At 45.6% G+C, this 25,386-nt stretch overlaps 1 protein-coding gene across 1 annotated transcript in view; it reads right to left on the bottom strand.

Moving 5' to 3' along the window:
- LOC131666196 (uncharacterized) overlaps nucleotides 1–24,937 on the bottom strand; it is a 100,887-nt gene extending 75,950 nt beyond the window's left edge. Inside the window, exons 1-4 of the mRNA XM_058938631.1 lie at nucleotides 24,622–24,937; nucleotides 5,836–6,515; nucleotides 5,425–5,778; nucleotides 420–519 (exon numbers count right to left, since the gene is read on the bottom strand). Of these exons, the coding sequence (XP_058794614.1) occupies nucleotides 420–519; nucleotides 5,425–5,707 (383 nt within the window). The 5' untranslated portion in view covers nucleotides 5,708–5,778; nucleotides 5,836–6,515; nucleotides 24,622–24,937. The remainder of the gene's footprint in view (nucleotides 1–419; nucleotides 520–5,424; nucleotides 5,779–5,835; nucleotides 6,516–24,621) is intronic.
- Between the last annotated feature and the right edge of the window lie 449 nt (nucleotides 24,938–25,386).

Here is a 25,386-nt window from a genome sequence, read left to right as displayed (position 1 = left end):
AATTAAATTAAATTAAAGTGACGCTTGCATAATTGTTGGACTTTCAATTATGAAAATACAAAAACGAAAAATTACGAGGAACAAGCATCAAAGGATTTGGTTATGTATTGAAATTCCAACTGAGCAATTCGTAACCGGGCTTTTGAAGACTTAAAAATGTCTCGAGTTAGAGAGTCAGAAAGTAAAATTTTCCCTTTGATGTCACACGTGCGAAAAAGAATATCTCTATACTCGCTTCTTCAGCTTTGTCTGTAAATTTATTCCTAAAACAGAGGCAAGCTAATCGCTGAAGGAAGAGAGCCCACGTCTGTAAAAATGCGCGTCGAGAGCAGCGATCTTACGCGGGAGCTGTAGCGCACATTCGAAATTCAAAAGATTTTCATGCCCGTAGTACTCGAGAGGGAAATTGCCGAGCTCACCTGATGCCAAATGCCAGTCCCAAAGCGACGATCAGAGGTACCAAAGTGGAGATGCAGGCCAAAAGGACAGTTTCCATATCTGAAAATGCCGCCAGTATACCTGTAAACAACAAAACAGAACACACAAAGAGCTTTCGTACATGCGTTTCCCTCAATTCTTTGAATTTTCAATCATGCGGGCTCACACGCGTGTGAAATCGAAACATTTCAATCCGGCGATGGATGTTCAATGGCCGACGGATCCACTAAAGTCGTTAGCAAGTATTTTCTCATCAACGAAAATCCCATCCGCCCCCCCCCCCCCCGAGAGAGGTAGAGAGAAGCTCAAGTAGCAGCAGACCCGCATTCAGCTAGCAAAGTGTGTACATGCACGTCGTCTAATCTGCCCGCGGGACTGCGCGAGCAATTCAAACGCGCAAGAGAAAGACCGAGAGAGAGCGCGGCAGCTCGCTTGTGATTAAGTGCAAACATCAAGTCTCCCTCGACGCTTTTTCAGACTCGTGGCTTGTGCGCTGCTTTCATTGCATTGCTGAATGCCCACCGAGAAACCGATCTATTACCAAAGCGAACGGTTTCGTTTCGTTCACGAATATACGATATTCAGCGGCCACAGAGAGACAGGAATGAGTATCAAGTCTGATCGATCACTGATTTGCACTACTGTTTGCTCCCTCGGAAACACTGGCATACGCACAATGCAGCCACTTTCGAGCTCTCCGCGCGCCTCCTATTCACCGACGGAGAATCGAAGCTCGACCACGGCAGTTCAATTTTTCGAAGAAAGAAATCCCAAGCCCTATTCGAATATCTAGTATCCCTGGGATATGAAACGAACGTGACGGTCAACGGCGTTTTGGCCAACTGCAAATCGTCTGCCCGAAGCTTGCTCTATTATCGGCTCAACTTACCGCTATACTACCACCACTGAATTTATGCGCTTGTAAATGGGCTCCGCTCATTTTTAAACATGAGCGCAGGCTCACGATGCTGTGCACTGTTGCAGTCGATCCTGAAAGTGCTTTGTTTACACGTCGCACGGCGATCCGCTCAATTTGCAACTTATTTGGCTCGATTTTTATAGTTAAATTAGACGTTTATTTTCACTGCTACGTGTTTCTTTATCTGCCGTCGAGGCTTCTTTATTAAATACCACATCAAATTGAAAACTGGATGGAAGAACAATATTTCGCGTTACGTACCTCGGCGAGCCGACTATTTTCTGTTGGAGCCACCAAAAATAATGGAAATATTTGCACGAATGGTACGTGTGATGTTGCGGGGGAATTCCAGAGCGCACACGCAAAACACGAATGGCGCTCATCCGTGCCGAAATTACATACAAAGTAGCCTCTCCCCCCTATCTCTTGCCGCTGCTCACGCCTGTCTGCCCGAGGAATCCAATAAGACCGTTTGAAAAATGAAGTTTGAAAGCGGACACACAAAGCGACCACCCTCGACAAATAGAATGGCCGTGGCAGTGTGACGACTTTGGGAAATCGGCGGGGAAGAATACCAAGCATCGCTGCTGGGCTAATAAGCGTTAAATTTCGCTCTGGAATTTAGCCGCGTGATAGGCAGCGAACTTTGTCCTCTCTCTCTCTCTCTCTCTCTCTCTCTCTCTCTTTTGATTCCCCTTGGCAAACTAAAGTTTAGCTAATAAAAGTGGACGCGCACTCCCGGCCTTTGTGCGCGTGCACTCGGGTGCTGGCTTTTGCCATCAGAACTGAAGCTACGCTATTAATCATTCGCCGGTCTCTCCCACGCGCGAGCAGATCTCATTCGTCTTGGCTTTTTGGGCGGTTCAGATTGCCGCTGCTGCTTGTCTGCTGATTTAATCTGCGCACTCAGGCGAGGGCTAAATGCTTCCACAAGTATATTGCAAAACTGATCCACCCTTGCGCGCCTTTTCAATCCTGAGAATATGAATTTCCGTTTGAAGCACTGTCCGCGGTTACTGATATAACTTTCGCTCTTTCTCCGAGTATGGATTAAAATTTACTTTTGTTACGATGTAGACGAATAAATGGCATCGGCGAGAAATAGAATTGCAAAGATAGACGTTCTCAAAAATTCAATGAGTTCGCAAATGAAAGCGTCCCGATGAAAGGAAAACCAGCACGCTCTCGAAATATACATTCTTACAATAGAAGAACTCTCAAAGGTATATTGATGTTAAAAATGAAAATCCCTTGGAATATCATCATTCTAAAAGCCTGCCAAAAATGTAGCCAATCCAGACCGCCGATTCAAGTGAAAAAAGAATCTTCTCCTCTCCTTGGCCCAAGTAGAAGGCAAACTTAATCCTCGTAAAGTCCAAAGGCTGGTGCGCCCCAGCGAAAAAAAAGAAAAGTGTCAAGAGGGGGAGGGGAGAGTGAAAGACGCCTCTTTTACGAGCGGACAGCAGTGGTAGCATTCAAAGGCAAGAATCGCAGAAAAAGACCCAATCCCTTTTTTAGAAGTCACAAGTCGAAGCGATCGCCGAGCGCAATGCTGATAAAAGGCAAGTGGGCAAACGATGACAAAATGGAAAGAACCAAAGAGATCAGTTACGGAAAAGAGCCTTTTTGACAACCGGAGCGCATCCCCTCTCTTAGGAAAGGATACACAATAAGATTAGGTAATAAGTTTGGAAACTTCGAGTTTGTTGGAAATCGATGGCTTGCAACTTCTTTTAAGTGCTTTATTTTACGGGAGGGAGCGTGTGCTATCTCCCTGCTATTTTTTGTAACTTGTGAAGAGTCGGAATTGTTTCAAAGTTGTTTTTCATTTAATTGAGATTGTTTGGCAAAGTGTAAAGTCATAGACCAAGTGAAATGAAACAAAAGAAAAACGTTGACAGGAAACAAACTGGTTTGGAGGTTGTGTCTCTAGAACTTTTTCATATAAACAATCGATTATTTTTTAAATTAATCGTAGAGTAAAAACCAATTCGATATTTTCAATCGTACTGTGCGTAATGCCATGAACTTTTGGCACAACCCAAATCAGGAGCGTATACAGTGTTTCATAAGAGTTCGATGGCCGACGCATCAGATTTCCAATTTGATTAAACTCTACCGTCAACATCCTTGTTTATGGAACAAAGGCAACACTCTGTATCTTGATTACTGTGCAAGACGCTCGGCGTATCGGAATATTTACGATCAAATCAAGGATTGCGTCCCCAATGTCAATCTCGTCGAGGTTATAGTGAAGCTGCGCGAAGTGAGAAAATATTACGTAAACGAATTGAGAAAAATAGCAGATGCTAAATCAGACGGTTCCGTATACAAATCTGCACACTGCTGGTTCGACGAGATTCACGAGTTTCTCCACCCACATTTGCATGTCGACGAACGCGAGGACATCGAAGTAAGTTTTCTGTAATCTGTGGCTCCGCCTTCGCGAATGAATCTTGAAAACAAGCGAGCAAATGCAAACTGACAAAACTCCGCGCGCAGACTTGCAGCACTTATAGCAGCAACTACTGCGACGAGACCCCAAGCCCGAGAAGTCGTGGCGGGGGCTTATCCGAACTTTGCTTATCTTCCGTTACTCCGAAAAATTCGGATATACGACTTAATTTGGAAGTCTCGACGCCCGATTCAAACAAGGTGGGGTGAAACATATATCTTGATGATCGGGTGCCTACGTTAATGTCGAATATTTACAGTTGATCAAGACCAATTCACAACTAACAGAGCGTAAGCCCTGCGATCAATTGGACTTGTTCGCTAAGGGCGTTGCCTGTCGTCTACGCCGGATGAAACCTGAAGTTGCTGCCGAGGCACAGATTGAAATTCAACGGCTTCTGACGGACTTTGCTAGCGAATCAAATGTAATACACTCGCTGCATTCTAATGATGATTTATCGAATCTCGCGCGCCACTCTGTTTTTCCAGGATTCCACTGACGACCCTCGGAATTGCAATTGCGAGGTGATCCTACCATTCACGCGCGACAAGAAATTCATGAATCAAGACTCGAATACGAACTATACCATTTAAGAAGTAAGTTATTTTTCAATTATCCAGGGCAATCTAATTTGCATATTATATGTAACTTTAGGAAAAGCCATTAAAGTGATTGTAAAGACAAAGTTATCACGGTAAAAGTCTCGGGGCTTACAATTAAAATTAACGCATGGCTAAGGCGACGAGAGACACTGCACTTTTTTGCCGCATCGAGATCACATCGTAAACTGCAGTTTGCAACGTAGAGAAGCGACACGTATAACGGCGCCAGTAAAAGGAAATAAAAAAAATGGGCACGATTTACACAGCCGGTTGACCGTAAACACCGGGAGAATAGCGATAGTTGCGGTGGCTCGACGGCATTACGCGCGAGCATCCCGAATTTCCAATAAAATTCCGTATCCCATTCTCATCGTCGACCTATCAGCTGTAATAATAACATTAATGATCTTAAGACTTTGCGAAGGAGGTGATTGTCGCGAGGGCGGCCAACCGAAATCGTATGCAAACGAGGCGCGCGTCTACGAGAGATAAGGTGCCCGATAAATCTCGAGCGGAAAGAGCCGCTTGACCGGTTGCACGTGGTGCCTATCGATTGTGCCGAGTAAATCTAGACTGAGAGCTACGGACAAGCTAAGTCCCACTAGTGTCGCCATTATCAGCGTTTCAATTGGCCACCGAGCGCCACTACGTTGGCAAAGGGAGACAAAGACAGCGAAAACAAGTGTCAGCCTCGATTAGCAAGACATGCTCGGGCTCGGCCTACCTTTGCCGGGAGATTCGGGTGGCGAATTTCGCGAAGTTCAAAGATTCCGAGTACTGCTACTTGGGGAGGTGCTCTGCGAGTAAGCCTCTTAACGCGCGCAGGCAATGGCAGCCAGCGCGTAATGAGGAGAGACTGAGATGCGCGTGGAGCAGCAGTAACAATAGCGCGGTAGCAATAACAATAGTCGTCGGACCAAGACTTCTACACTTGGAAAATGGTTTGCCCCGTGAGAAAAGCGAGCGGACAGGTGACAGATCGGAGAAGAGCTCGCTACGGCAATACTCACTGTATTCGAAGCCATCGTTGTCGGACGCCTGCGCGGGTAGGAGATAGAGACTGGAGTTTTGGAACTGGTGTTGGGCCGACGAGACGAGAGTGGTGATGGTGGAGGCGGCATGGAAGAGGCCCGGTGTTCCGCCGGCCGAGCTATTTGGCTGCGGCCGCGGCGCCGTCAGGTTGGCAGCCGCCTGGCTGTGCAGCAGCACCGGGGCCAGCGTGGCCGTGGGCAGGCTGTTGCTGTGAGGCTGCCCGGCGGCCCTCGCCGAGGCCTCCAGCAGTCGTCTCAGCATCCTCCGTGCCCTCGTCCACCGCGTTTTGCCGCACGAGCCTCCCTCCTCGGCTTGATTTCGCCTGCGCCGTTCTGTGGCAATCGAGCGTTAGCCAGTCGTACGAGCCTGCGAAGATGGCTGGGGCTCACCCTAAGTCTGCCGCCAGTCTCTCCACTAAACCCCGAAGGATCCCTCAGTCCAGGCGGATATGTGAGTGTATGTACAGGCCTAAGTCGAAACAGGATCGACTCGACGGTCAGCTGCTCGACGACGACGCAGCCTCGATCATCGTAGGATCCACGCAGTCCGAGCCATCGCCACTACCTTCTCGCCGTCTTTTCCGTCATGGCCCCGTGCACGCACACGCGCACCTTGCAATAGCGCACTCGATTATTTGGCCGTCGTCGCCGCACCACGCTACACCGCTATTTCACTCCGGGCCCTTCTTCTCTTCTCCGTTGGAGCAGCACCCTCGTCCGAATATTAATCCGCACTCGAGCCACTGCCACCGCTACGAGCCCTCGCGCGTAATTTCATTCATCCAACGTGCGAGCACTACCAAATATTCACCAGCTCGTTTCTTATCTCCGTGCGCAACGACGGAAAAGAAGCGCCTCTTTCTCTCCTCGCTTTCTTCCCTCTCGGCCCTCTTCCTCTTTATCTTTTCGGCCGAGCCGTTTATTCTCCGCCTCGTCTGGCTTTATGCTCCTGTGTCTCGCTGCTGCCGCTGGCCCGAGGCTACGTCCGGCGACGGTGGCCCGGCGAAGCTGGCGCTACTGCTGTTACCTCGGCTCATCTCATCCGACTCGTACCACCTTTGACGAGCCAACTGCAAGCACAAGAATCAACGATGTTGACATGAGTAAAAGCAACTTTTCGCCTCAACTTTCTTTGGAATTTATGTAATTGTTCGCGAGGTGCGGGTCGCGCAATGGTTTCCGCGTTGCACCTACGTTGACGCACAGTTGCGAATCTTTAAAATGAAATAAAAACAGCTGCCACAGGGCTTACATGCGGCTTGCTCACTCATCTCATTTGAATAACATTACAAATGTAAATGCAAGTTGGAATACGAGAAAGCGCTGTAAATTTTTCGTCCAGGGACGCGTATTTACGTCACTCTCGAGCAAGTTATATGGAAATACTGGCACTTCCATTATTATTCAAATGCTTCTTTAGTGCATCTTCTCCGTGGTTTAGGATACATCGCAACATTAGCAATTTTAAAGCTCGTTCAGAGATAACCTGCCAATTACTGAGAGCAAACATAAATTCTGAATTGTTGAAGTGGCAAACTGCATTTGAAAATTCATGAAGCATTCGGGCATACAGCTCAGTAATATTTCAGTAAGGTTGTATGCAATATTAACGAGTAGTCGAGGACGCAGCGACTGATCGAAATCCATAGCTCAATTTACCGATTCCACACGAAACGTATTACCAAAATTGGAGTCGCAGTGCATTAGCTTCTTCATAAGTTGAGCACGAACATTACAGAAATTACGACCTCACCAAGATGTCACATATCGAGCCGCACGAGAGCAGTGTACACGATTCAAGCGACTTCATTATCCGACGGCGCATTGATTGATTACTCGGCGATTCCCCGCGGTTCCGTCCGCTCAAACCCACAAAGTGTCCAGTTGCCATTACCAATGGATAGAGTCCCGTGCGCGCAGTCGATTTGACGTTTGAAAATAAGTAAAGTACGAAATATGACCACGTCAGTTTGAACGTCAGATATAAACAATTTTTTAACGATGAAATGTATTACTGATTAAAAGGATTTTCCTTATTTATTTTTATCGAATGTCGAGATTCAACGATGATTAATTATCAGCCAGTTGGCGTAAGTTAAGGGTCGAATAATTATCTTAATGGATGAAACCTAATGGATACGTATTCCCTTCCACTGTTCCTCTTTTACGTTACGCAACAGTGCGAATCCGATCTCATCCGCTCTCAAACAGCAGTCATCTCGGCAAGAGGCAAGAAAGTAATTATTCATAAACGCACGCGAAGGCTCGAAGTAAGTAACGGGCAGAAACGACCCTGGCGAATTTCCGAGTCGCGAAAGTAGCGGCGGCGCACCTGGATTTCGCTAATTGAGGCGACGCTAACTCCGTACCCGCGCCCACCCGTCCCGCTCGTCCCGCTCGCCCCACCCGCGAGCGAGCTTTCACTCTAATTCCATTTCTCCTGATTACGAACGCATTTGCTTTCTCTCTAGCTGTTGCCGCGAGCGAAATGAAATTATTAGCGGAGCGCTTTTATATTCGCGTTGACGTGAATTGTTTTCAGCGAAAGGACAGCGAGCGAGAGGATGGCAGCAGCAACCTAGATCTTTCGCTTTATCTTCTCTTTGCCCTCGCGAAAATTTATAGATAATGGATATCTCGATGCCTGGCTGGCTTTTCCATTTAGGTCGACAATATTTCAAGCCATTTCCAGGTCGCGAATATAACGTACATGGCTGCTGTCTCACTTTCGTGTCCTCCTTTTCTACTGCTGTAATCCTCCGCACGGCCTTTTGTTTTCGTCTGTTTACGATAATGCATCCTAGTTCATTTTATCCACAGGGGAGGCAAAGGGGCCTTGCTCTACTCGTACGGTACTGTAATTGGTAAGTGTACTGTTCGCCAAAGGGCTCCACGGAATGGCGTGCTAAAATACAGGCGAACTTACGAAGCTTCGTCTTTTATTATCTCGTGTCACACACACACACAAACACACACACACACGCGCGCGCGGAAAAAAGACAATATATTTATAAAATGGCGTGCAGGCTAGATGTTCTACTGATACCTAATATAATTTTGCGATAATTTTGCGGAGGAATTATTGGAATTTCATCATTGATTATTATAACAATATTATGGAGAGAAGCACGCGATTGCTGTTCTCAAATTGCTGCGAACGAGATGTAAAATACGATCTACCGTATGTTGAATAATGCGTTGCAGCTACGTTCGAAACTGTACGAGTTTTATACATCCTACGTGGAAACAAATCAAAATACATAATTTCATGCAACTTCAGCGAGATACACCGATTCGTGCTTTCTTTAACGCAAATATCATAAAGACCACAGTTCTCATTATTTCAAAGTTAAAATAATAAACGAAACTTTTTTTCTCAGCAATGTATAAAGTTACTAAAACAATCAACAAAAACTGGCCCTTTCTCAGGAGTAAAAATATGATAACCGACGTGCTTTAAATTTTCAACGTAGCAGTTTTATGAATCAAGGCTTGACGCGAGTGGGCTTTGGTGCAAAAATTCCACGCTGATAACAGCCATTATCGTCGGAGCCGTTGTCGCCGGGAGCCTTTTTAAAAATTACGCTAAACCGCAGGCAACAGCGCAGCGAACAACGGCGTCATCACAAAACTAGAACGTTGCTGTATTTCTTTGTGTGTGTGTGTGTGTGTGTGTGTGTTTCGACGCTCGCACTTTGTTTACGCTCACCGCACTAACGCGCGCGCACTAGGTCATGCTTGTCCCCCACCCCTAAGGGAGTTTTTCCTAATGGTAGTTTATTGAAGGGTACGCTGACCTTTTTTTTTACGAAAAGAATATAGTGGGTATAAAAGGGCATAGTTAGCGAATTCAGCCTCACGTGGAGCTGTAAGCTTTGTTTCTTTTTTAGCTTTCTTTACGATATATATATATATATATATATATATATATATATATATTTGTATTTGCCAGCGATATCATTTTTCAAGATTAATGCCCCGACTAGATAAAGTCTCGGATGCTGACTGAAGGGACATATATTTATGTTCCAGCCAGCTATTAGAGGCTTTAATTTTTTTTTTCTTTCTTTTGCGGATATATGATGCTAGAATTGATCGACTTGATATAGTACTGTTTTTTAATGGTCTTTCATGATTTATAAGCATCATTGATTATTATCACGTTGTTTCACATTTGTAGCATCATTCTTAGTTATTGATTAATGCGAAATATAGTGACATATGAAAAGTGATTTTACGTGTTTCGTAGCTAGTTACACATAGTTTACGCTCTGGGAATTCGCAAGAATGATATTTACGCGTTTACGGAGCAGAGAGATAGGATATTTCATTTCAGCCTTAAGAACCGTTCTGTTTACCGAATAGCACGAAATGTCACAACAATTTTCGAAAACAACGGCTTGTTTCAAAAATACTAATTGTTTTTAATCTAAAATCATAACGCAAGCACTTTTCATCCTGGTATATCTAAAGTGACATGTAGAACTAAAGCAAAACAGTAGATCGGACGAAATTAAAACTAAAAGTTCCGAAGTCACACAAGCAATTCTGCAAACAAACGATATCACACCAAACTGTGCGCAAGACCGAAGATTCTCAGTTCCTGTAGCCAGTGAGTAGAGAAGAGAAAAAGGAAAGTTAGCCCCGAAAAAGGAAGGAACAATCTCACCTGGATATATCCTTTGGCCCTATCGTTGAGTGCTCGTGGCATGAAAAACTTTTTAACAAGAAAGTAAAGCCAAAACCAGCATGAACGACATCGACGGCGCGCAAGCGAAACTTTCGAATCTTCTTGTAACCGCATACATGTAGAGGCACCCACACGTACTTGTGATGCCAACTAGAGCGTGCGGTCTCGCTCTAATTATTTGACGATGTTAAACCCACTCTTCTTTTGCATAAGCCAGACCGAAATTTGTTATCTCGCGCGCACGCGCGCAATTTTTCGCCGCGAGAAAAATGACTATTTTTTTCTTGCACACGTGTACGTGAGTGTGATCGAGAATGCAAACGCGTTGGTTCGGTGCCCTCCCGCTTTACAGAGAACTAACGTAAGTGGGCCAGAGGGCACACGTTACGCGCGACCGCACAAAGGCGAGCAGCGCGCATCTGCTGCATTAATTAGAAACTTTCCTTTTAGTCGTTAGTCCTAGCGTCGTCGCGGCATTAATTTTACCTCGGCGAGAGAGAATCGAGAGGGAGAGAGAAAGGCTAGTCGGAGCCACGTGAGCACGCGCAATAAAACTTGCTAATGGTGGAGCAGCCACCCGAGCGAGCACAGGCAGATTTCCCATGCCTTTATCTCGACCCGATTCGTCGTATATATGTCGCATAAGCGAGCAGATGAAATCTTTCCACCGCAGCGCTGAATGATGCTTCACTCTTTTTCCTTGCTCAAGCTGACTGATGCGTTAGAGATATTTCACCAACTTTTCGCGTAATGCTGCGCTGTGTTGAGAGTAAAGTGGAAAAATCGATGTTTGGTCAGGCAACTTTTGAACGGCCGAAAGAACTCGATATGAAAAGCGCATTCCGAAAAATAGAAATAAGAGCGCCCTGTTGATGCCCTGTTGTAAAAACAGGTTATTTGAACTTATCAACAAGGAGCTATAGAAGCTCGTGTCGTTTTAAATGAGAAAACGTTCTTTTGTCTCTCTTTTATGCAGCGATCACGCGATCTCAGAGACGCCGAGACAGAAACTCTCCTCGCGGTAAATGGCGTGCTTTTGTGCGTGCGTCGCTTTTTCATCCTTTCAAACGCGAAGCTGCTCTCCACGCGAGCATAAGAGTCTCGCGAATTCTTTTGTGCTGTAAAATCTCGTTTCGATGTTTGTCAAGAAAAGAGCGTTTATATTATCAAAGCAAGGCGCTGCTGACGCAATGAAAGCACCGCGGTGGTGCAATAAAAAGTCATCGTTCTTTCCGCGTGCCTAAGCAAACTGGAGACTCACGGAGCGCAATCCTAGCACGCGGTCGCTTGGAAAATTACAAGAGCGCGAACCAGCATGCGAGAGGACAAAGAGCGTGCGAGCCCTACTAAATGACGTGGAATTGAGTTAGTACACTTGCAGCGAGCGAAAGAAAAAAAATTAAGCTTGTTCTCTCGTTCGTTGCGTCTGGAACAAATGGCAATCGGCGCGCTTGCTCTCTCACCCTGGAATTCCATTTTCAATGTTTTCTATTGTCCCCTTGACCATTCTATCTCGTAGATGATGCTATTCGCTTTTTGCGCGAACATCGAAGAGAATTGCCGACACTATGTACTTTCTTTCTCCGCGATGTACCTACATGTGTATCTGACCTAGAGTTTCGATATTTTATTTTAAAACCATCTCATATTCCCAAGTGCCGAGTGAAAAAAAAGCTATTCTCATTTGCTTGATTTATTCATAGAAATCTCCGTGGTTATATAACAGAATTTTTTCTTCCCTCTGCCCATGGCTTTCGTGGATATTATAACATTTGTTATACTTTGCGCGATGGGCAATTTTCTCCTTGGAAGCAGGATACGGGGACGAGGCACACACACATCCATACACATACACTACAATCCACCCAACGCCTATAAATGTCGACTTGCATAAATAATATATTTCGGCAAGTCGACATTTATAGGCAATACCACTTTATGTTGGTCATTAGTAAGCAAAATAAAGATACTAACGCCAGTTGATACCTCTGAGATTATACTCTCAATAACACATGTATATAAAATTGTACGAGTAACGCAAGTACGGTATTGCAATGTCATATAAACTTCAATTATCTATTATAATTCGTCGATATATTGCTATTTAAAAAATCTAGCAGCAACAAGAGAATAAAAAAAGAAAACAGAAAAAAGAAAAAAATCACAGTTAAACAAAGAAAAAAGATTCTGGAGTTACGTACGTAGCCACATGGAATCGTGATCAATGGCACGGAAAGTGTATGGCTAAACGAACGTTCGAAAACTTCGGCAAGCAGCGCGGCGGGCTATGAAATACGAGTGGAGAATATCAAGTGAAGCGCTCTCGATGTTACCGCGATATTAAAAGAAGCTCGCTCGCCCGCATTTTTCATCGGACTATTCGCAGCCTTTGTTTTTTCGAGCTTGACTCTGCGACGGCGTTGTTCTTTGATTATTAGTCTTAGAAAAACGTGAACACTGACTGTGATAAGTAGGCAGAGAGGGATGAAAATAATATTTTGGAGTGGTTGTTGACTGGTTGGTGTCGGCGGTGGGCTCTTTTCTTTCGTCGCGCAATAAATCGGCGCCACGTTGCGAGACGTTTTATCGGCTGGCGCCGCACGCGCGAAAACAACGCGCCAACTTTATGAAGTTGAATGGCTAGGCGAGGCAGGTGACATCGCTTGAAATATGCACGCTTAACTTTTTGTCTGCGGGAATCCGCCAACTACGAATCTTACTCCCTTGTTTACGTACGAGACTGTCTAGATCAATATTTCGTTTTGCATCGACATCGTTTGGAAAACTCGTAAATGCTAAATTAATCTTTATTACTCTGATTAACGTGCAAACTTGATCTTTGAATCACAGTGCATTTTAAAAATTATTACTATCAGAATCCAACCAATCATAACGACATTTATAGCTATAATACTGAAAGCCAATCAAAATTATATATTACTTTTATAAATACCCACTGGGATGAAATATTACTCACGCAAAGTCCAGCCAATCAACATGATTTATTTTGGCTTCTGTACCAATACCAGTTCACAATTATGCACAAAGGAATCGTCGTAATAATGATTTATACAATAAAGCATTGGCCACTTAGTAACTTCATCAATAGAAACTACGAGAAATTCATCATTATTACGGCTCAGCGTAAATGTACATTTATAATTTTATATTAATTTATCTCAGACTTCGTGCTATAGGCAGTTAGAATATTGAATTAGCCATTGAAAAAAATCTCATTAATAAATTTTATGAAAGCAGTGACTAATATCCCCCGTGCGCTCATTTTCTTGTAACCTTTCACATCCGGAGGGAAAATAAGCTCGCTAGCAGGGGTGCAGAGCATCGAACGAAGAGCGCACAAAAAAGAGAGGCTGCAAATTGAAAAAAGGCAAGCCGATGTTGGATTAGCATTCGACACGGGTGGTAGCATAGCATAGAGCAATAGCAAAAAAATAGCTCGAGGCAGCAGCACGGTGCAGGTAAAGTAAAATGAAAAGCTTATAATGCGAAAGAGAAAACGAACGTTCAGGTTCGATTCGCATAGAGAGGAAACAAGATTCTACACCCGCTTTTTCTCTCTCTCACTCCCTCCCTCACTCTCTCTTTCACTCTCTGTTGCACGGCTCGTGCACACAGGTAAACAATATTGCCAAGCGAGACGGCGGAAAAAAAAAAGTTTCGATAAGCCATTCTTTCGTTTTTTTTTGTTTGCAGAAGAACAACAATACGTTTTAATAGCGCGCGATTGCTGTTGCTGCGCATACATACGCCAGCTCATAAATCAACTTGCGAAAAAAATAGAGAGAGTGAGAGAGAGAGAGAGAGAGAGAGAGAGAGAGAGAGAGAGAGAGAGCCTGGTTCGATAACGATGTTGACCGACACGCGCAAGATTAGGGCGATTTATGAGCTACCGAATATAGTTGTCGAAGCGACGGAGGAGAGATGGGGGTGAAAAATCTCGAGTGAAATTTATTCCGAGCAGGCAACTTCGCAAAGAATAAAGTCGACGACGCAGCAACAGCATATTCATGTAAATATTTAAGATTTATAAGAGGACGTTAACAAGGAGGGCGAGTGAAAAAAATAGGGTAGAGAAGTACATTCAAATGGAGACTGAATACACGCGACGAATTCGTTATTCATGACTGACAGTGGAGATTCGCGGAATAATTTTTTCCTCGTTAAATTCTCGTCGACTCTTTCTCTCTTGGAAAACCTTTCATCAGCGCCCGCGCGACCAGACAAAGAGTGTAAGACGAGCAAACAACAGTGTGCACTCTTTAATTATCGCTTGACCCGCTAATGGCTATTAATTGTGAAATAAAAAAATACACAACTTTTATTTCGATGGCCAAGCGAAGAGCTTCCGACCAATAATAATGACGTCTCGTTAAAATCAACGTTTGATTATAGAGAGATGAACATTCGCACATAGCCTAAAAGATTACAATAACTCGCGAGTAACGTCACGATAAACACGAGCGTTTATAGCCTCTCGATTTTTACGGTGCAGCCACCCTCGTCTTTTCCTACGCTACCACCCTGCGAGTTTTACGAGATACTCAAAAAGACACGCTCTTAACGTTTAGATAACCTTCACTCACGCAAGCGACTTGCTGTTGCTTTCATTCGTGCTAGAACGAGGAAATTTGTTTAAAAAAAAAGCGCGCTCGACTTTCATCACGTTGGATGAATCAACGTCTTGAAATTGCAATCTAGCAGAGCGACGTTTCTTGCTTCTTTTTTTATCCAGCAGAAAAATTACTTGTAAGTTCGTCAGAAAGCGATTATTGCCGTGAAAGCGATCTCGTTAATTATATTGACCTCGCTGTTTATTAGGCCGCATTGAATCAATACACCTCTAGTTGTTGATACGTGACAGGAACAAAAGCAAACTTTTGAACGTATCAAGTGATATCGTTTTTCGTGCTTTTGTATCAGCCAAGTATTCCATTATCGCCATCGTGATAAAGTGTCTTTCCACGTGAACGCTATCAGTTTTCGAATTACAATTCCAAGTCCGCTTGATTTTCCAATCCGCGATAAAAATCGCTTAAAACATCGAAATCCCGTAAAGCAAAAGAAACGATTCTTCGGAAGAAATAAAAGAAGAGAGCAACTACATTTAAACAGTAGTGGCAGCTGTGACAACTCATTCCCACTGAGGCATCCCAGCGGCAAACTTTTCCTCATTTTCCACTCGACTTAACACAACAGCAGCAGCAAAGCTCGTCCAATTAAGCGTGCTAATAAAAGTAAACACCCTCGAGGCTCGCGGTGGTACTGGGAAACTACAATAAATAAGTCCATCGGCTGAAAGTCATCGCTGTGATCGCTGCGACAGCACGAGAGAAATCAAGTGAGACTGTATATTTATCTAGAGGGGATGAGAATAGCCCAGATATATAGTCTGTGTATTATGCGCGCGCTTCTCTATTGTCGAAGTGGCGCACGCACGCATTTCCGTAATTCAGCAAGCCGGCGGATTTTCGGCCGAAGCAACACAACAATGACCGGACCCTCGACACTCGCTCACTCGCTGCATAATCCTCCATTGTCCTCTCACGGCCACGACACATTGTTATTGACGTTTAAGGCTCGCGCTCGCGCTTATCTAGCCAGCCTTGTTGTCGTCGCCAAGAGTAGTCTCTTGATATACGCCACGTTTATATGCCAAGCTTGTATTTTTCGCCGAAGCCAGATGAATTGCCTTTCAAATATGCTTTGCCATCGCTTCTGTGTCAAAGAGTTGTTCCGCATCGAAGCTTCGACATTTTCTTTTTATTTTTTTCACCACAGACTGTTCGTCCGTGAGATCTCGATGGCCGAAAAGCCCAATCAATTAATTGAAACGGAGTGTTATTCACAATTGGGAAAAGAATAAAAATCCACAAGCGTTTGAAAACTCGTGGCTATGAAGGATGGGGGTAGGGGCGCACTTGGCCCACTTGGCCAGAGAGAACTCTAGTATCCAAACAGAAATCACTTTTCTCCGGGCAGGAAGCGCGAGGCAGGCTGGCTGGGTTTTGTTTGAGTTTGAAAATCGACAAATGGAACGGACGAGCGTTCAGTCAATCGAGCACGAAATGCAGCTGCAGTTCTCGTCGTCTCTCTTTCTTTCGCTCTCTCCGTTAATAAATGAAAAAGCCAGCGCGGTGCTCGCGGCCGCTGTTTTCCCTCCATTGCTTTCAATTAACCGCTCACGTTTTACTTTCGTCCTGAAACTATTGTTCTCGAATGAATTGCAGTCGCTCAATACGACGCACTCGCAGCTGACTGTATCCAGTCTCGAAGAAAAAAAAGGGAGCGGGCAAGCGGGGGATTGACGGATAGTCACGGGAGTGCTTTGCCACGTTTGCGGAAATTGAATCTGATGTCCGCTCGCTATTTGCCAGAGCGAGAGAGATAGCTCGCGCGCGCGAGAGAGAAAGGCAGCTCACCCTACGCGCGAGTTTTGCATGCGAAAAGTAGGTAATTTGCGTATATTGCGCAGCTGCGTGTGTGCCAAGCCGAGTGATTATCGTGATATCTGCGAACTGAAGCTTCTTTTCAAGTTATAAACACAAAGTAGCGAATCACTTTACTAATGGACAATCAGAAATGGTTGAATCAATAAGTCAGCTCAATTGAATGAAGACTGTCCGAGATTAGCTTAACTTGTCGAGAATAGAGAGAGAGAGAGAGAGAGAGAGAGAGAGAGAGAGAGCGCGACATCCATGATGCCGGACAAATCCCTAGTCGACCATTACAGCCTCTCGCAGGCGTGTTTTACCAAACCAATGATCGCGTTCGAGGTCAATTCAAGTGCAGACTCTGTAATGGAATCCGTTAGCTCGGTTTGGCAAGGACTTCTCTCGATTTTCCAACTCGATAATCACACCGGCGTGTAACTGTTTGATTTAGTTATTGATAAGTTAGATTGGAAAACTATGTTTCGGTTTCTACGTTAAATATTTTGTTAATTGAAAACGCTTATTCGGAACGATATGTCTGACTAAGCGTGAACCCATTCTACTGAGCTTCATTCAATTTAAAAAACAACAATTTCCCTTTCCAATCTATCCGACTTAAAATTGTAAGACTCTGGCGATAAAAAAAAAAGGCAAGTTTACCGCGCTCATGGTAACAAACCGAACGAGAATCGTAATCGCGTCAAACGACCATACGCGCGAGAATAACGCTTTTAATCCGAACAGCAGAAGCGGATTAATTCGCTCATCATACTACCGCAACATGGGCAACAGTAACAACGCGTTGGGCAGATACAACGCGCCGTTCCTTTTTAATCTGATAAAGAGTAATATTTACCACTGATTCCGAGCGATCAGTCAGTACAACGGCACGCGGCAAATAAGGCCCGCGGCGCAAAACGTCAGCAATGCAGCGGGAATACAAATGGCCAAATAGACAAGCTCAGCGAAGGTGACGGCGTATACGCGCATATCAACGATCGACGTATGCATGCATGATGCACGAGTGCAGCTCTGCGCGCGGAGACCTGAGGGTCACGCGCAAGGGGATTAACCTCTTCTCCTCTCATTCTGACTTACTATGTGTATCTGCAATAGGGATTATTACGTTGCATGAGAGCGAAAGCGATTGGATCTTGCGTTTATGAGCCGTTCGTATTAAGAAAGTCGAAACGCTATTGAAGAACCTTCGTCATTACCGTTACTTTTTCGATAGACGTGAGTGGCTGATACGTTAGACGTTTATTTTTTCGAAGAAAGATTTGTTCTCGACCTTTGCTGAAAATACGTATTGTCGGCGGTATTTACTTTCCTAAAAGACTACTGGAACTTTGATACTCCAACGAAAGAGGAAAACAAGCGCCGCGTTTTCTTACCGTAAATATTAGCACAACCGTCAACGTAACACTTATGTTTCATTGAAAATGTTATTATGTCTTTGGAAAAATAAGGCAGAAGATAGTGGCTCAAGACAGTAGTTATATCACCTTACGTAGGCTATTAATTTCAGCGGAATAAAGGACCATCCTCGAGGTGGAGTTTAAGATTTTATGGATACAGGAAGGTATCGCAGCAGAGCCCGCTCGCAGCAGCAGCGTGACCTAATTAATTTACGATTTAGCTACGTCGTCCGATGCCGCGATTAACCGCTCGCTCGCTTTATACTCGGCTAATCGACCTGGCATTCTTCGAATGCGCCTGAAAACTCGCGAAACAGCTTAAGCTTTACGATTTTGCAATTTGCTTGAATGAGAAAGTGAAAATATAAAATCTTATATGCTAGGCGATTATCGCATTATAGCTGCTGGAGCGTAAGCAAGAGTGAAGTGGAGAGCGCGAGCTTAAGAGGATACGGCACTGCGTGCGTGGTACAGAGCATTGAAAAGTAAGAAGAGCTGACGGTGAAACAGAGGTCAAGCAAATCTCGAGCTTTTTCGTGAAATTTGAAACGGTAGGCCGGAGTTTGATTGCAATTCGTGTGTGTATCGTAAACACTGATTAGTCATTCATCAACATTTGAGCTCACAGTGAGTGACCTTTTAACGTTCCGATTGGTCGTTTATTGTCTAATTGTGCGGTGCAGCTTTATGACTTCAGATATTTTACTGCGAATTTTATGACTGCGGGTACGACCGCTATTATTAAAAAAAATTTTCCCCTAGTGCAAATAAAATTGTACGTAAAAAGTAATAAAAATAGAAGTTCTCTGTCACTATATTTTTTTACGCATGGCAATCGCAATATCTTCTTCGAAATAGCAGCAACAACGTACAATAAACGTTCGCTTTGGACACAGACAATTGTATAATCCACCGAATCATTCGACGAACCATCCACAATCTCATTATCGCAAAAAGAAGAAATTGGGGGAGGTGGAAGAGCCACGTAGAAGGCAGTTAGCTAGAATTCCCGTATAGAAAACGGTAAGTATCAGATCGAATTTTGCAGGGTGGAAGTTGTTCACCACTGGAGACTGGCAGTAGCGCACAGGCAACGGCTCAATTATAGAGGGTAAAACGACCTGGTTTCGCAACAAACAATTTCACGAGGCCATCTCACCTCTGCCATTCTCTCTTTCTCTTTCAGTGGTGGGAAGGAAAACGCGACGGCGCAGGCGGCAGCCGCAAGTGATCATAGACTGCGAGGTCAAGAGGCGCTTATCCCACTCTCACTGCAATCTGCCGACTCGTTAAGGAGTGTTTCCCTCCCCTCTCGACGTCGTCGCCACCTCCGATTACCAAAAGCTCGCCGCGGCACGCCGCTATCCGATTGATTTTTAATAAACACTTGACTGCCTGCCTGTACTTTAGATTGAATTATTAAATTTCTCTTCATCTCCCCCTTTCTCTCGCTCTATGTGTTTCCCGTTCAGTTATTAATGACGTGTGTAAGGATCGATCGGCTTTGCACTCAGCACTATATTCTCTAATATCATGAAACAAATGGCGCTTCGGTCATTGAATTCTGAAAGCTCGTAAAGCGTGACAAATAGCCTTTCTCCTCGTCTAGGCGGGTGGGCGCGGCCGAGGCCGTAAATTAAAGGCCGCCGAAAAAAAAAAGACGCATGTATAAAACGGGAGGGCACATAGGTGCAGGTATACGGCAGCACGCACGAGCGACTCACGATTATACGCGATGACTTGTTACTCTGGACGCGCGCTTGGGGAAATTGCATCTCGCGCGATACGTGCGCTGCAATTTGAATTTCCGCGCACGTGCTTTCCCGCGCGGCCTGGCCTGCGACCAAATCTACCTACTGGTGCGATGCTCTCCGCCGCGAGATAACCGTTACGGCGTTAAATAATCTCTTGGCGTGGCTAACGCCCGCTCGCCCGGACGCTCGCGGCTCCTGATGCCTCCCTGGTTTTCGCGCGGACTCTCGCCTTTGGCTGTTAGCGCGGAAAGCCAAGCTGCGTCGCGGAGGTAAGCTCGGGGAGTCGAACGTTACTCGCGCCCAGTGAGCCGTGCGACAGGCAAAAGTAATCTCGAGCGTAGATTGGAAAGCGCGGACAGCCGAGGCGCGGCCCGCGGTCCGCGCAGACGTCATTAGCGAAAATACAAGCGTCGCCCCTTTGTGCGAGCGAGCGGCGAACAAAAGGCAGCAGGAAAAGAAAGCGAGAGCGCACAGGGGCTTAAGAGCTTTGGAGGTCTGCGCTGCGTACAGCCAAGCATAAAAAAACGAAAACTATTGTGCTTCGGATCCTCGAGGGTGGAAAAATTTACCGAGCCCTCTCTCTCTCTTTCTGTCTATTGGTGAAGGAAAACAATACAACGATCGCGAAAATTTCCACTCTCATTCGTATACGTATCGCTTCGCGCGAGCGGATTCACTCGCCTCATTCCGCGGCCGCTTGCACATTTGCATTTCGGAGTTAATTGCGCATTCGCCGAGCTTGAATTGCTAATTGCAATTGGGAGAGAAGGTGCGTTTCTTTCTTTGCGCCAACGGTGCGTGGCACGCAGTCGTGCGTGCGCGTGTGTCTTTGGGATAGGTGGACATGCAAAACGGAGTGCTAATCGAACATGTACACGCGCCGACAGTGGCCGCTGGGCCAGTTAATTCCAGCGCACCTCCGCGCCCTCGTACGGGGTAAATCAATTGTGCGACCCGCTTGTCGCTATATATATTGCATCGCGACCGCTGCCTGCAGTCCTGTAAATTCTGAAGCGCTAATTCGGATCACCCTTAGAACCCCAGCCCCAATTACCCTTTGATGGGGACTACGTTCACCGACTGCATTTTGCAAGAGGACACAGCGATTGCTTGCCTGTTGCGATATGACGATCATGCTTAGCAAACGGTAACCAATTGATTGACGAACAATGCAGTCGGATGAAAGCTTCATCAAAGTTGCCGAAAGAGCGAGAGGTGGAAGTAGCCAGCCAGGACGCGAAGTGCAACGGTACTAGTATCTTAATCGTAAAAGCAAATTTAATTTACCAGTAAAAAATGAATCGTATTACTAGCCGCGCGCCAGAAATATCCAACCTCCACCGCCGCGCTGGTTGAGCAAATTGAGTGCCCTCATCTTTAATTAATCACTGAAATATTCAGGCACCCGCACAACGCTTTCACAGCGAGAGGCAGTTGGAACCCGCGTCGACATCTCATTAAACCGTTCGATAAATGCATAAATTGTATATATACTATACGTTTTATGCGTTTTATTTACCCCCTCACCTCGTTGCAGGGTGCACTCGGTCCAATAAATATTCGCTTCGGAAGACATGAGATATTAAACGCTTGAAATTTGGTAACCGCTTGAAAAATCGGTGGCGTTTCGTAAATCAATCAACGGGCACGTGATGCTTTAACAACGTTTTTACCAATTTCCATACTCGCGCCGCGCACCGGGGCACAATTCATTTGCAAAAGCAGCCTCCCTGAAAATCAGCTTCGTTATATATCTGTCGGCCTTGAGCGTGCGAATGCAAATATGTCCGTTGAATAATAAAAGCTCAACTCGAGCACAATGTTCGTGTGGATTTTTCTCGATTATAGATGGGTAAAGAGAAGGAAAGAGCGGAGTAAAGGACAAACGTCGTCGTTGTCGTTTTTGCTTGCCCTCTCAGCGCCGACCGCAAGTGTTTTATCGGCTCGGATGTACATGTACGGCTCGTCTTGAGAGTTATGTGTTTTCGGTCGACGATGTGCCAACTCCCAGCCACTTGTATTTTTCCAGCTGTCCATTCTATCTCTCTGCCTCTACGCGACCCTTCAGCGTTCGTCGGATCGAGCCCCGGGATTCATGACAAGGGATATTCTTTTTGCCGCATCAATTATATTTTTCCCCCGTCTATACAGCAGCAGCAGCAGCAGCAGCAACAGCAGCAATAGCAGCCAATTCAATTCTAAGCCAAGTTAATAGAACTTTCAGCGGATAAATTCATTAGCTTCGGACGGGTGGAGGGTTGGGCAAGGGACTTCGATTCTCTTTTTTCCATTGGCGTGTCTCCGCATTATCCTCGGGGCTTTGTTCGTACGGCGCCTTGCCTAATTTCCCCTCTTTCTTATTCCCGCGCTATTTACCTCTCTCACCCGCTGTAATTTCTACCTCGTTGCGCGCTCGTTATGCTCTCTCTTTGTCTCGTCGCGATCGTTCTCCCATTCCTTCCCGTGAATTAAATCGAGCTCGACGTTAAAAATGAAAACTGATTTCTCGTCTTTCGTTCGGGCATTAATTCACTCGCACGGCGTGCGGATGTAAATTATCGGAAACCGCAGGCAGCGGCGGCGGGAAAAGCGGCGTCATATATCTCGGCCGCCGCGGGCGAGATTTTCGCAGCTGCCGCGGCACATAAGCGAGTCTCTTTCTCACGCGTGCGCGGACGAGCCCGAGAATACCTAAAAAGAGGTCGAAGAGGAGCTGCTCGAGAGCACGAGGGCGCAAGACGCGTGGAACAAGTTTATTGTTATCGCAGCTGAGCTTGTGGCCGCGACGCGATGCGCAGATTAATTAATTTTCTAGCTTCCTCGACTGAGCGATGATCATTCCTGTGTGCTTTCGTGCTTTCCTGTGGGCTTAGTCGAGAGTGATTGAACTCCTGCGGCGGCGAACCTTCTTCGGTGCATTTTTTTTCGTTCGCAGACCTTCAACGTCAAGTATTCATTTTTACTTTTCTAATACTCGAAGTCCGTTATCATTTTTTATTGTGTAACTTTCGTGTAGCCCATTAATTATACAACGTGATATTTGATGTTTTGCCCAATATAATCTATTGTCAGCCAGCACAATTGAATAACTGTACGACAATGATAGTATTACGAATATACATGCTGCTCGAAATCACTTTATAAACGTAAATACGTCTGTAATTTCATAAATTTTATTGGAATATCTTGTTAATTTTTTACCATTAAAAAAACTCGAAATAAATATTGGTCGCATTCCAATGATAGATACAATTTCCAGAAGCATGCAATACATCAAAATAAAATTTCCGCATCTTTTCCACAAAGAAAGTAACATCAAGATCGACCGAACGACTTTATTTCCCGTACCCTACTCATTCCTCAACATCCAAGTAATCGAAAAAAGAAGTAAATAAAAGAGATGAAATTGGAGGAGCGCGGCTGAAAGAAAAGTCAATGATTCGATACGTGCGTCTGGAAGTATTCCGTGACAAGTCTCTCGGCACGTAGCACCTTCCAACAAAAAGACCATTAACCGCGCGCACCCAGCAACTCCCCCCTCCCGTCCTCGTCGTCATTTGCATCGTCGCGAAAACTCGACACCATTTTCCTCTCCGTGGATATTCAATAATGACGCGAAATCGCATTTGGATAGCAGAGGGCTGGAGCGTCGCGCCTCGTCGCGAGAATAATGGTGCTCTCGCTTGATTTAAGGCCAACGTCCTTTGGAATATGGATTGGCGACGACTGGCACGATCGCTCATTTCAATGCACGCTGGTACACTCCTCCCCTCGTGAAGCCGCCAAGGAGACGACGAAAAATCGCTCTCTTTATTTAGCAGCGTTCGAAACTAGCAGCGCGCGCGAGACCGAGTGGGTGGGTACGCATCCGGCGAAAATTGAATCGACGCGTAGACTGACGTTGAAACGCGCTTATCGCCTTTAACGAGCCGAAAAACGCTGCCGCTGCTCCTTTTTCCCTCTCTTCGCGAGAGCGCGCAGACGGATAAAAATAAACGGGCTCGACTGCGCGTGCGAGCTATCAAAACCAATCAATGATATTCCACTTTGACGATTTCTTAATTTGAACGAGAACGCAGTTCATATTGAAATGCGCCTGTAAACATATCACATATCCAGCAACGACTATAACGAGCGTTTGACCGGGCGACATATTTTAACGTATACGCGCAAACGTTGCAACAAGCAAAGGGCTTAATTGCGAAGTAATCATTCGCCAGCATTGCTGATATGTTATTACTGATTAATTTACGCAGTTAACGCGCGCGAGCAGCGCGCAATATCGAGAGAAACGTAATTGACAGAGCAAGCATGTCGTCAAAGTGCGACGCGCATACGGGTATATATGTATCGATCGCCAATTATTTTCGCAGGTTTTCCTCGTTAATAACGGGCTGCAGCCCCACTTCCTGGCTACGCGATTATCGCCTGCGTGTGCGTGGGCGACGCTTCATTCGATTAAAAGCGCGCGCGACGTGTGCTTGCCATTAGCACACGCTGCGGCGCTCTCGCGCTTATCTTTTTTAAATAGCTGCGCGCGCTGCTACCAGCTTTAATGGGATGATCCATCGCGCGCTTCTCGGAAAATGATAGGCTGCTGATTATTGCATTGGCCTTTCCAAAGTGCAGCAGCTCCAGCACAAACGTCACCTTCATTTTTCGACGCGCCATACGTTAGCCAGGCTGCGGCGCGTTCGCGCAGAATGATTAACAACGCTTGCATTCCGTAACCCACTTTCGTGAAAATCGATGCGCAATAATGCTTCACATAATGATCGAAACGGAGCTACCAGCAGGCTCAACGATAACAGTCCACATACGCGCGACCGTGCTCACAGTTTTGCGTACGCGAAAGTCCTTACCAAACGGAGTTGGAGTTGGCGCGTTCCAATGCCACTACTCCCACGCAGTCTTCCTCATTTCGATGGCTGTCATACGTTCGCAGCGAGAAGACGACAATAACTAAATCTCACTTATCCGAATGAAACTCACGAATGGCCACTCGATTTTTACCGACTCTTTCACCTCTTGGATTTTTTCGCTATTTTTCTCCTCTTTCTCTTTTATTTTTTTCTGATTTTGTAGACGCGCACTCTCCACGTGCACTTGGTGTCGTTGGAAAGTGAACTCGACGCGCGTGCTCGCGAGCAACGAACGAAGGGTGCGATGCAAAGCCGAGCAGGAATGCTGCGAGACTGACTGGCGCGAGTGGCGCGCGCAACCCTCCTATCGCGAGCAGACCTTCTTTCGACTCGGGTGGCGCTACTGCTGCTACTGCTCCATACCACAAACGCTGTGCCGTGGCGCGACCTACGCGCGTCGACCGTGATATCGAAGAAAAAAATAACGCGATAACGGAGACTGCACAATTATGTCAATCGCACTGCTGAAGAAGATGGATACTCGCGTGTACAGCCTCTTGAGGAATTGCCGCCTTCTCTACCCTTCTCTTTTTGAAGGATCGCTATCTCGACTTGCCATCGCCGGAAGGGGAATCGAGCTTATTGCGAGAGATTGGTGAGAGATTGGCAATTTGCGCTTGCTTCGGGAATATTTTTTGGCAGTGATGAGGATTTATGAAGATGTTCCGTTGATAGGATTACCCTAAGCGCGAGGAGAGATTATTA

This window comes from Phymastichus coffea, unplaced genomic scaffold (assembly GCF_024137745.1).
Source record: "Phymastichus coffea isolate CEN01 unplaced genomic scaffold, Cenicafe_Pcof_1.1 PCOF00057, whole genome shotgun sequence".
NCBI lineage: Eukaryota > Metazoa > Arthropoda > Insecta > Hymenoptera > Eulophidae > Phymastichus > Phymastichus coffea.
Note: the sequence above shows the minus strand (reverse complement) of the source record. Positions and strands in the feature narration are given on the sequence as shown.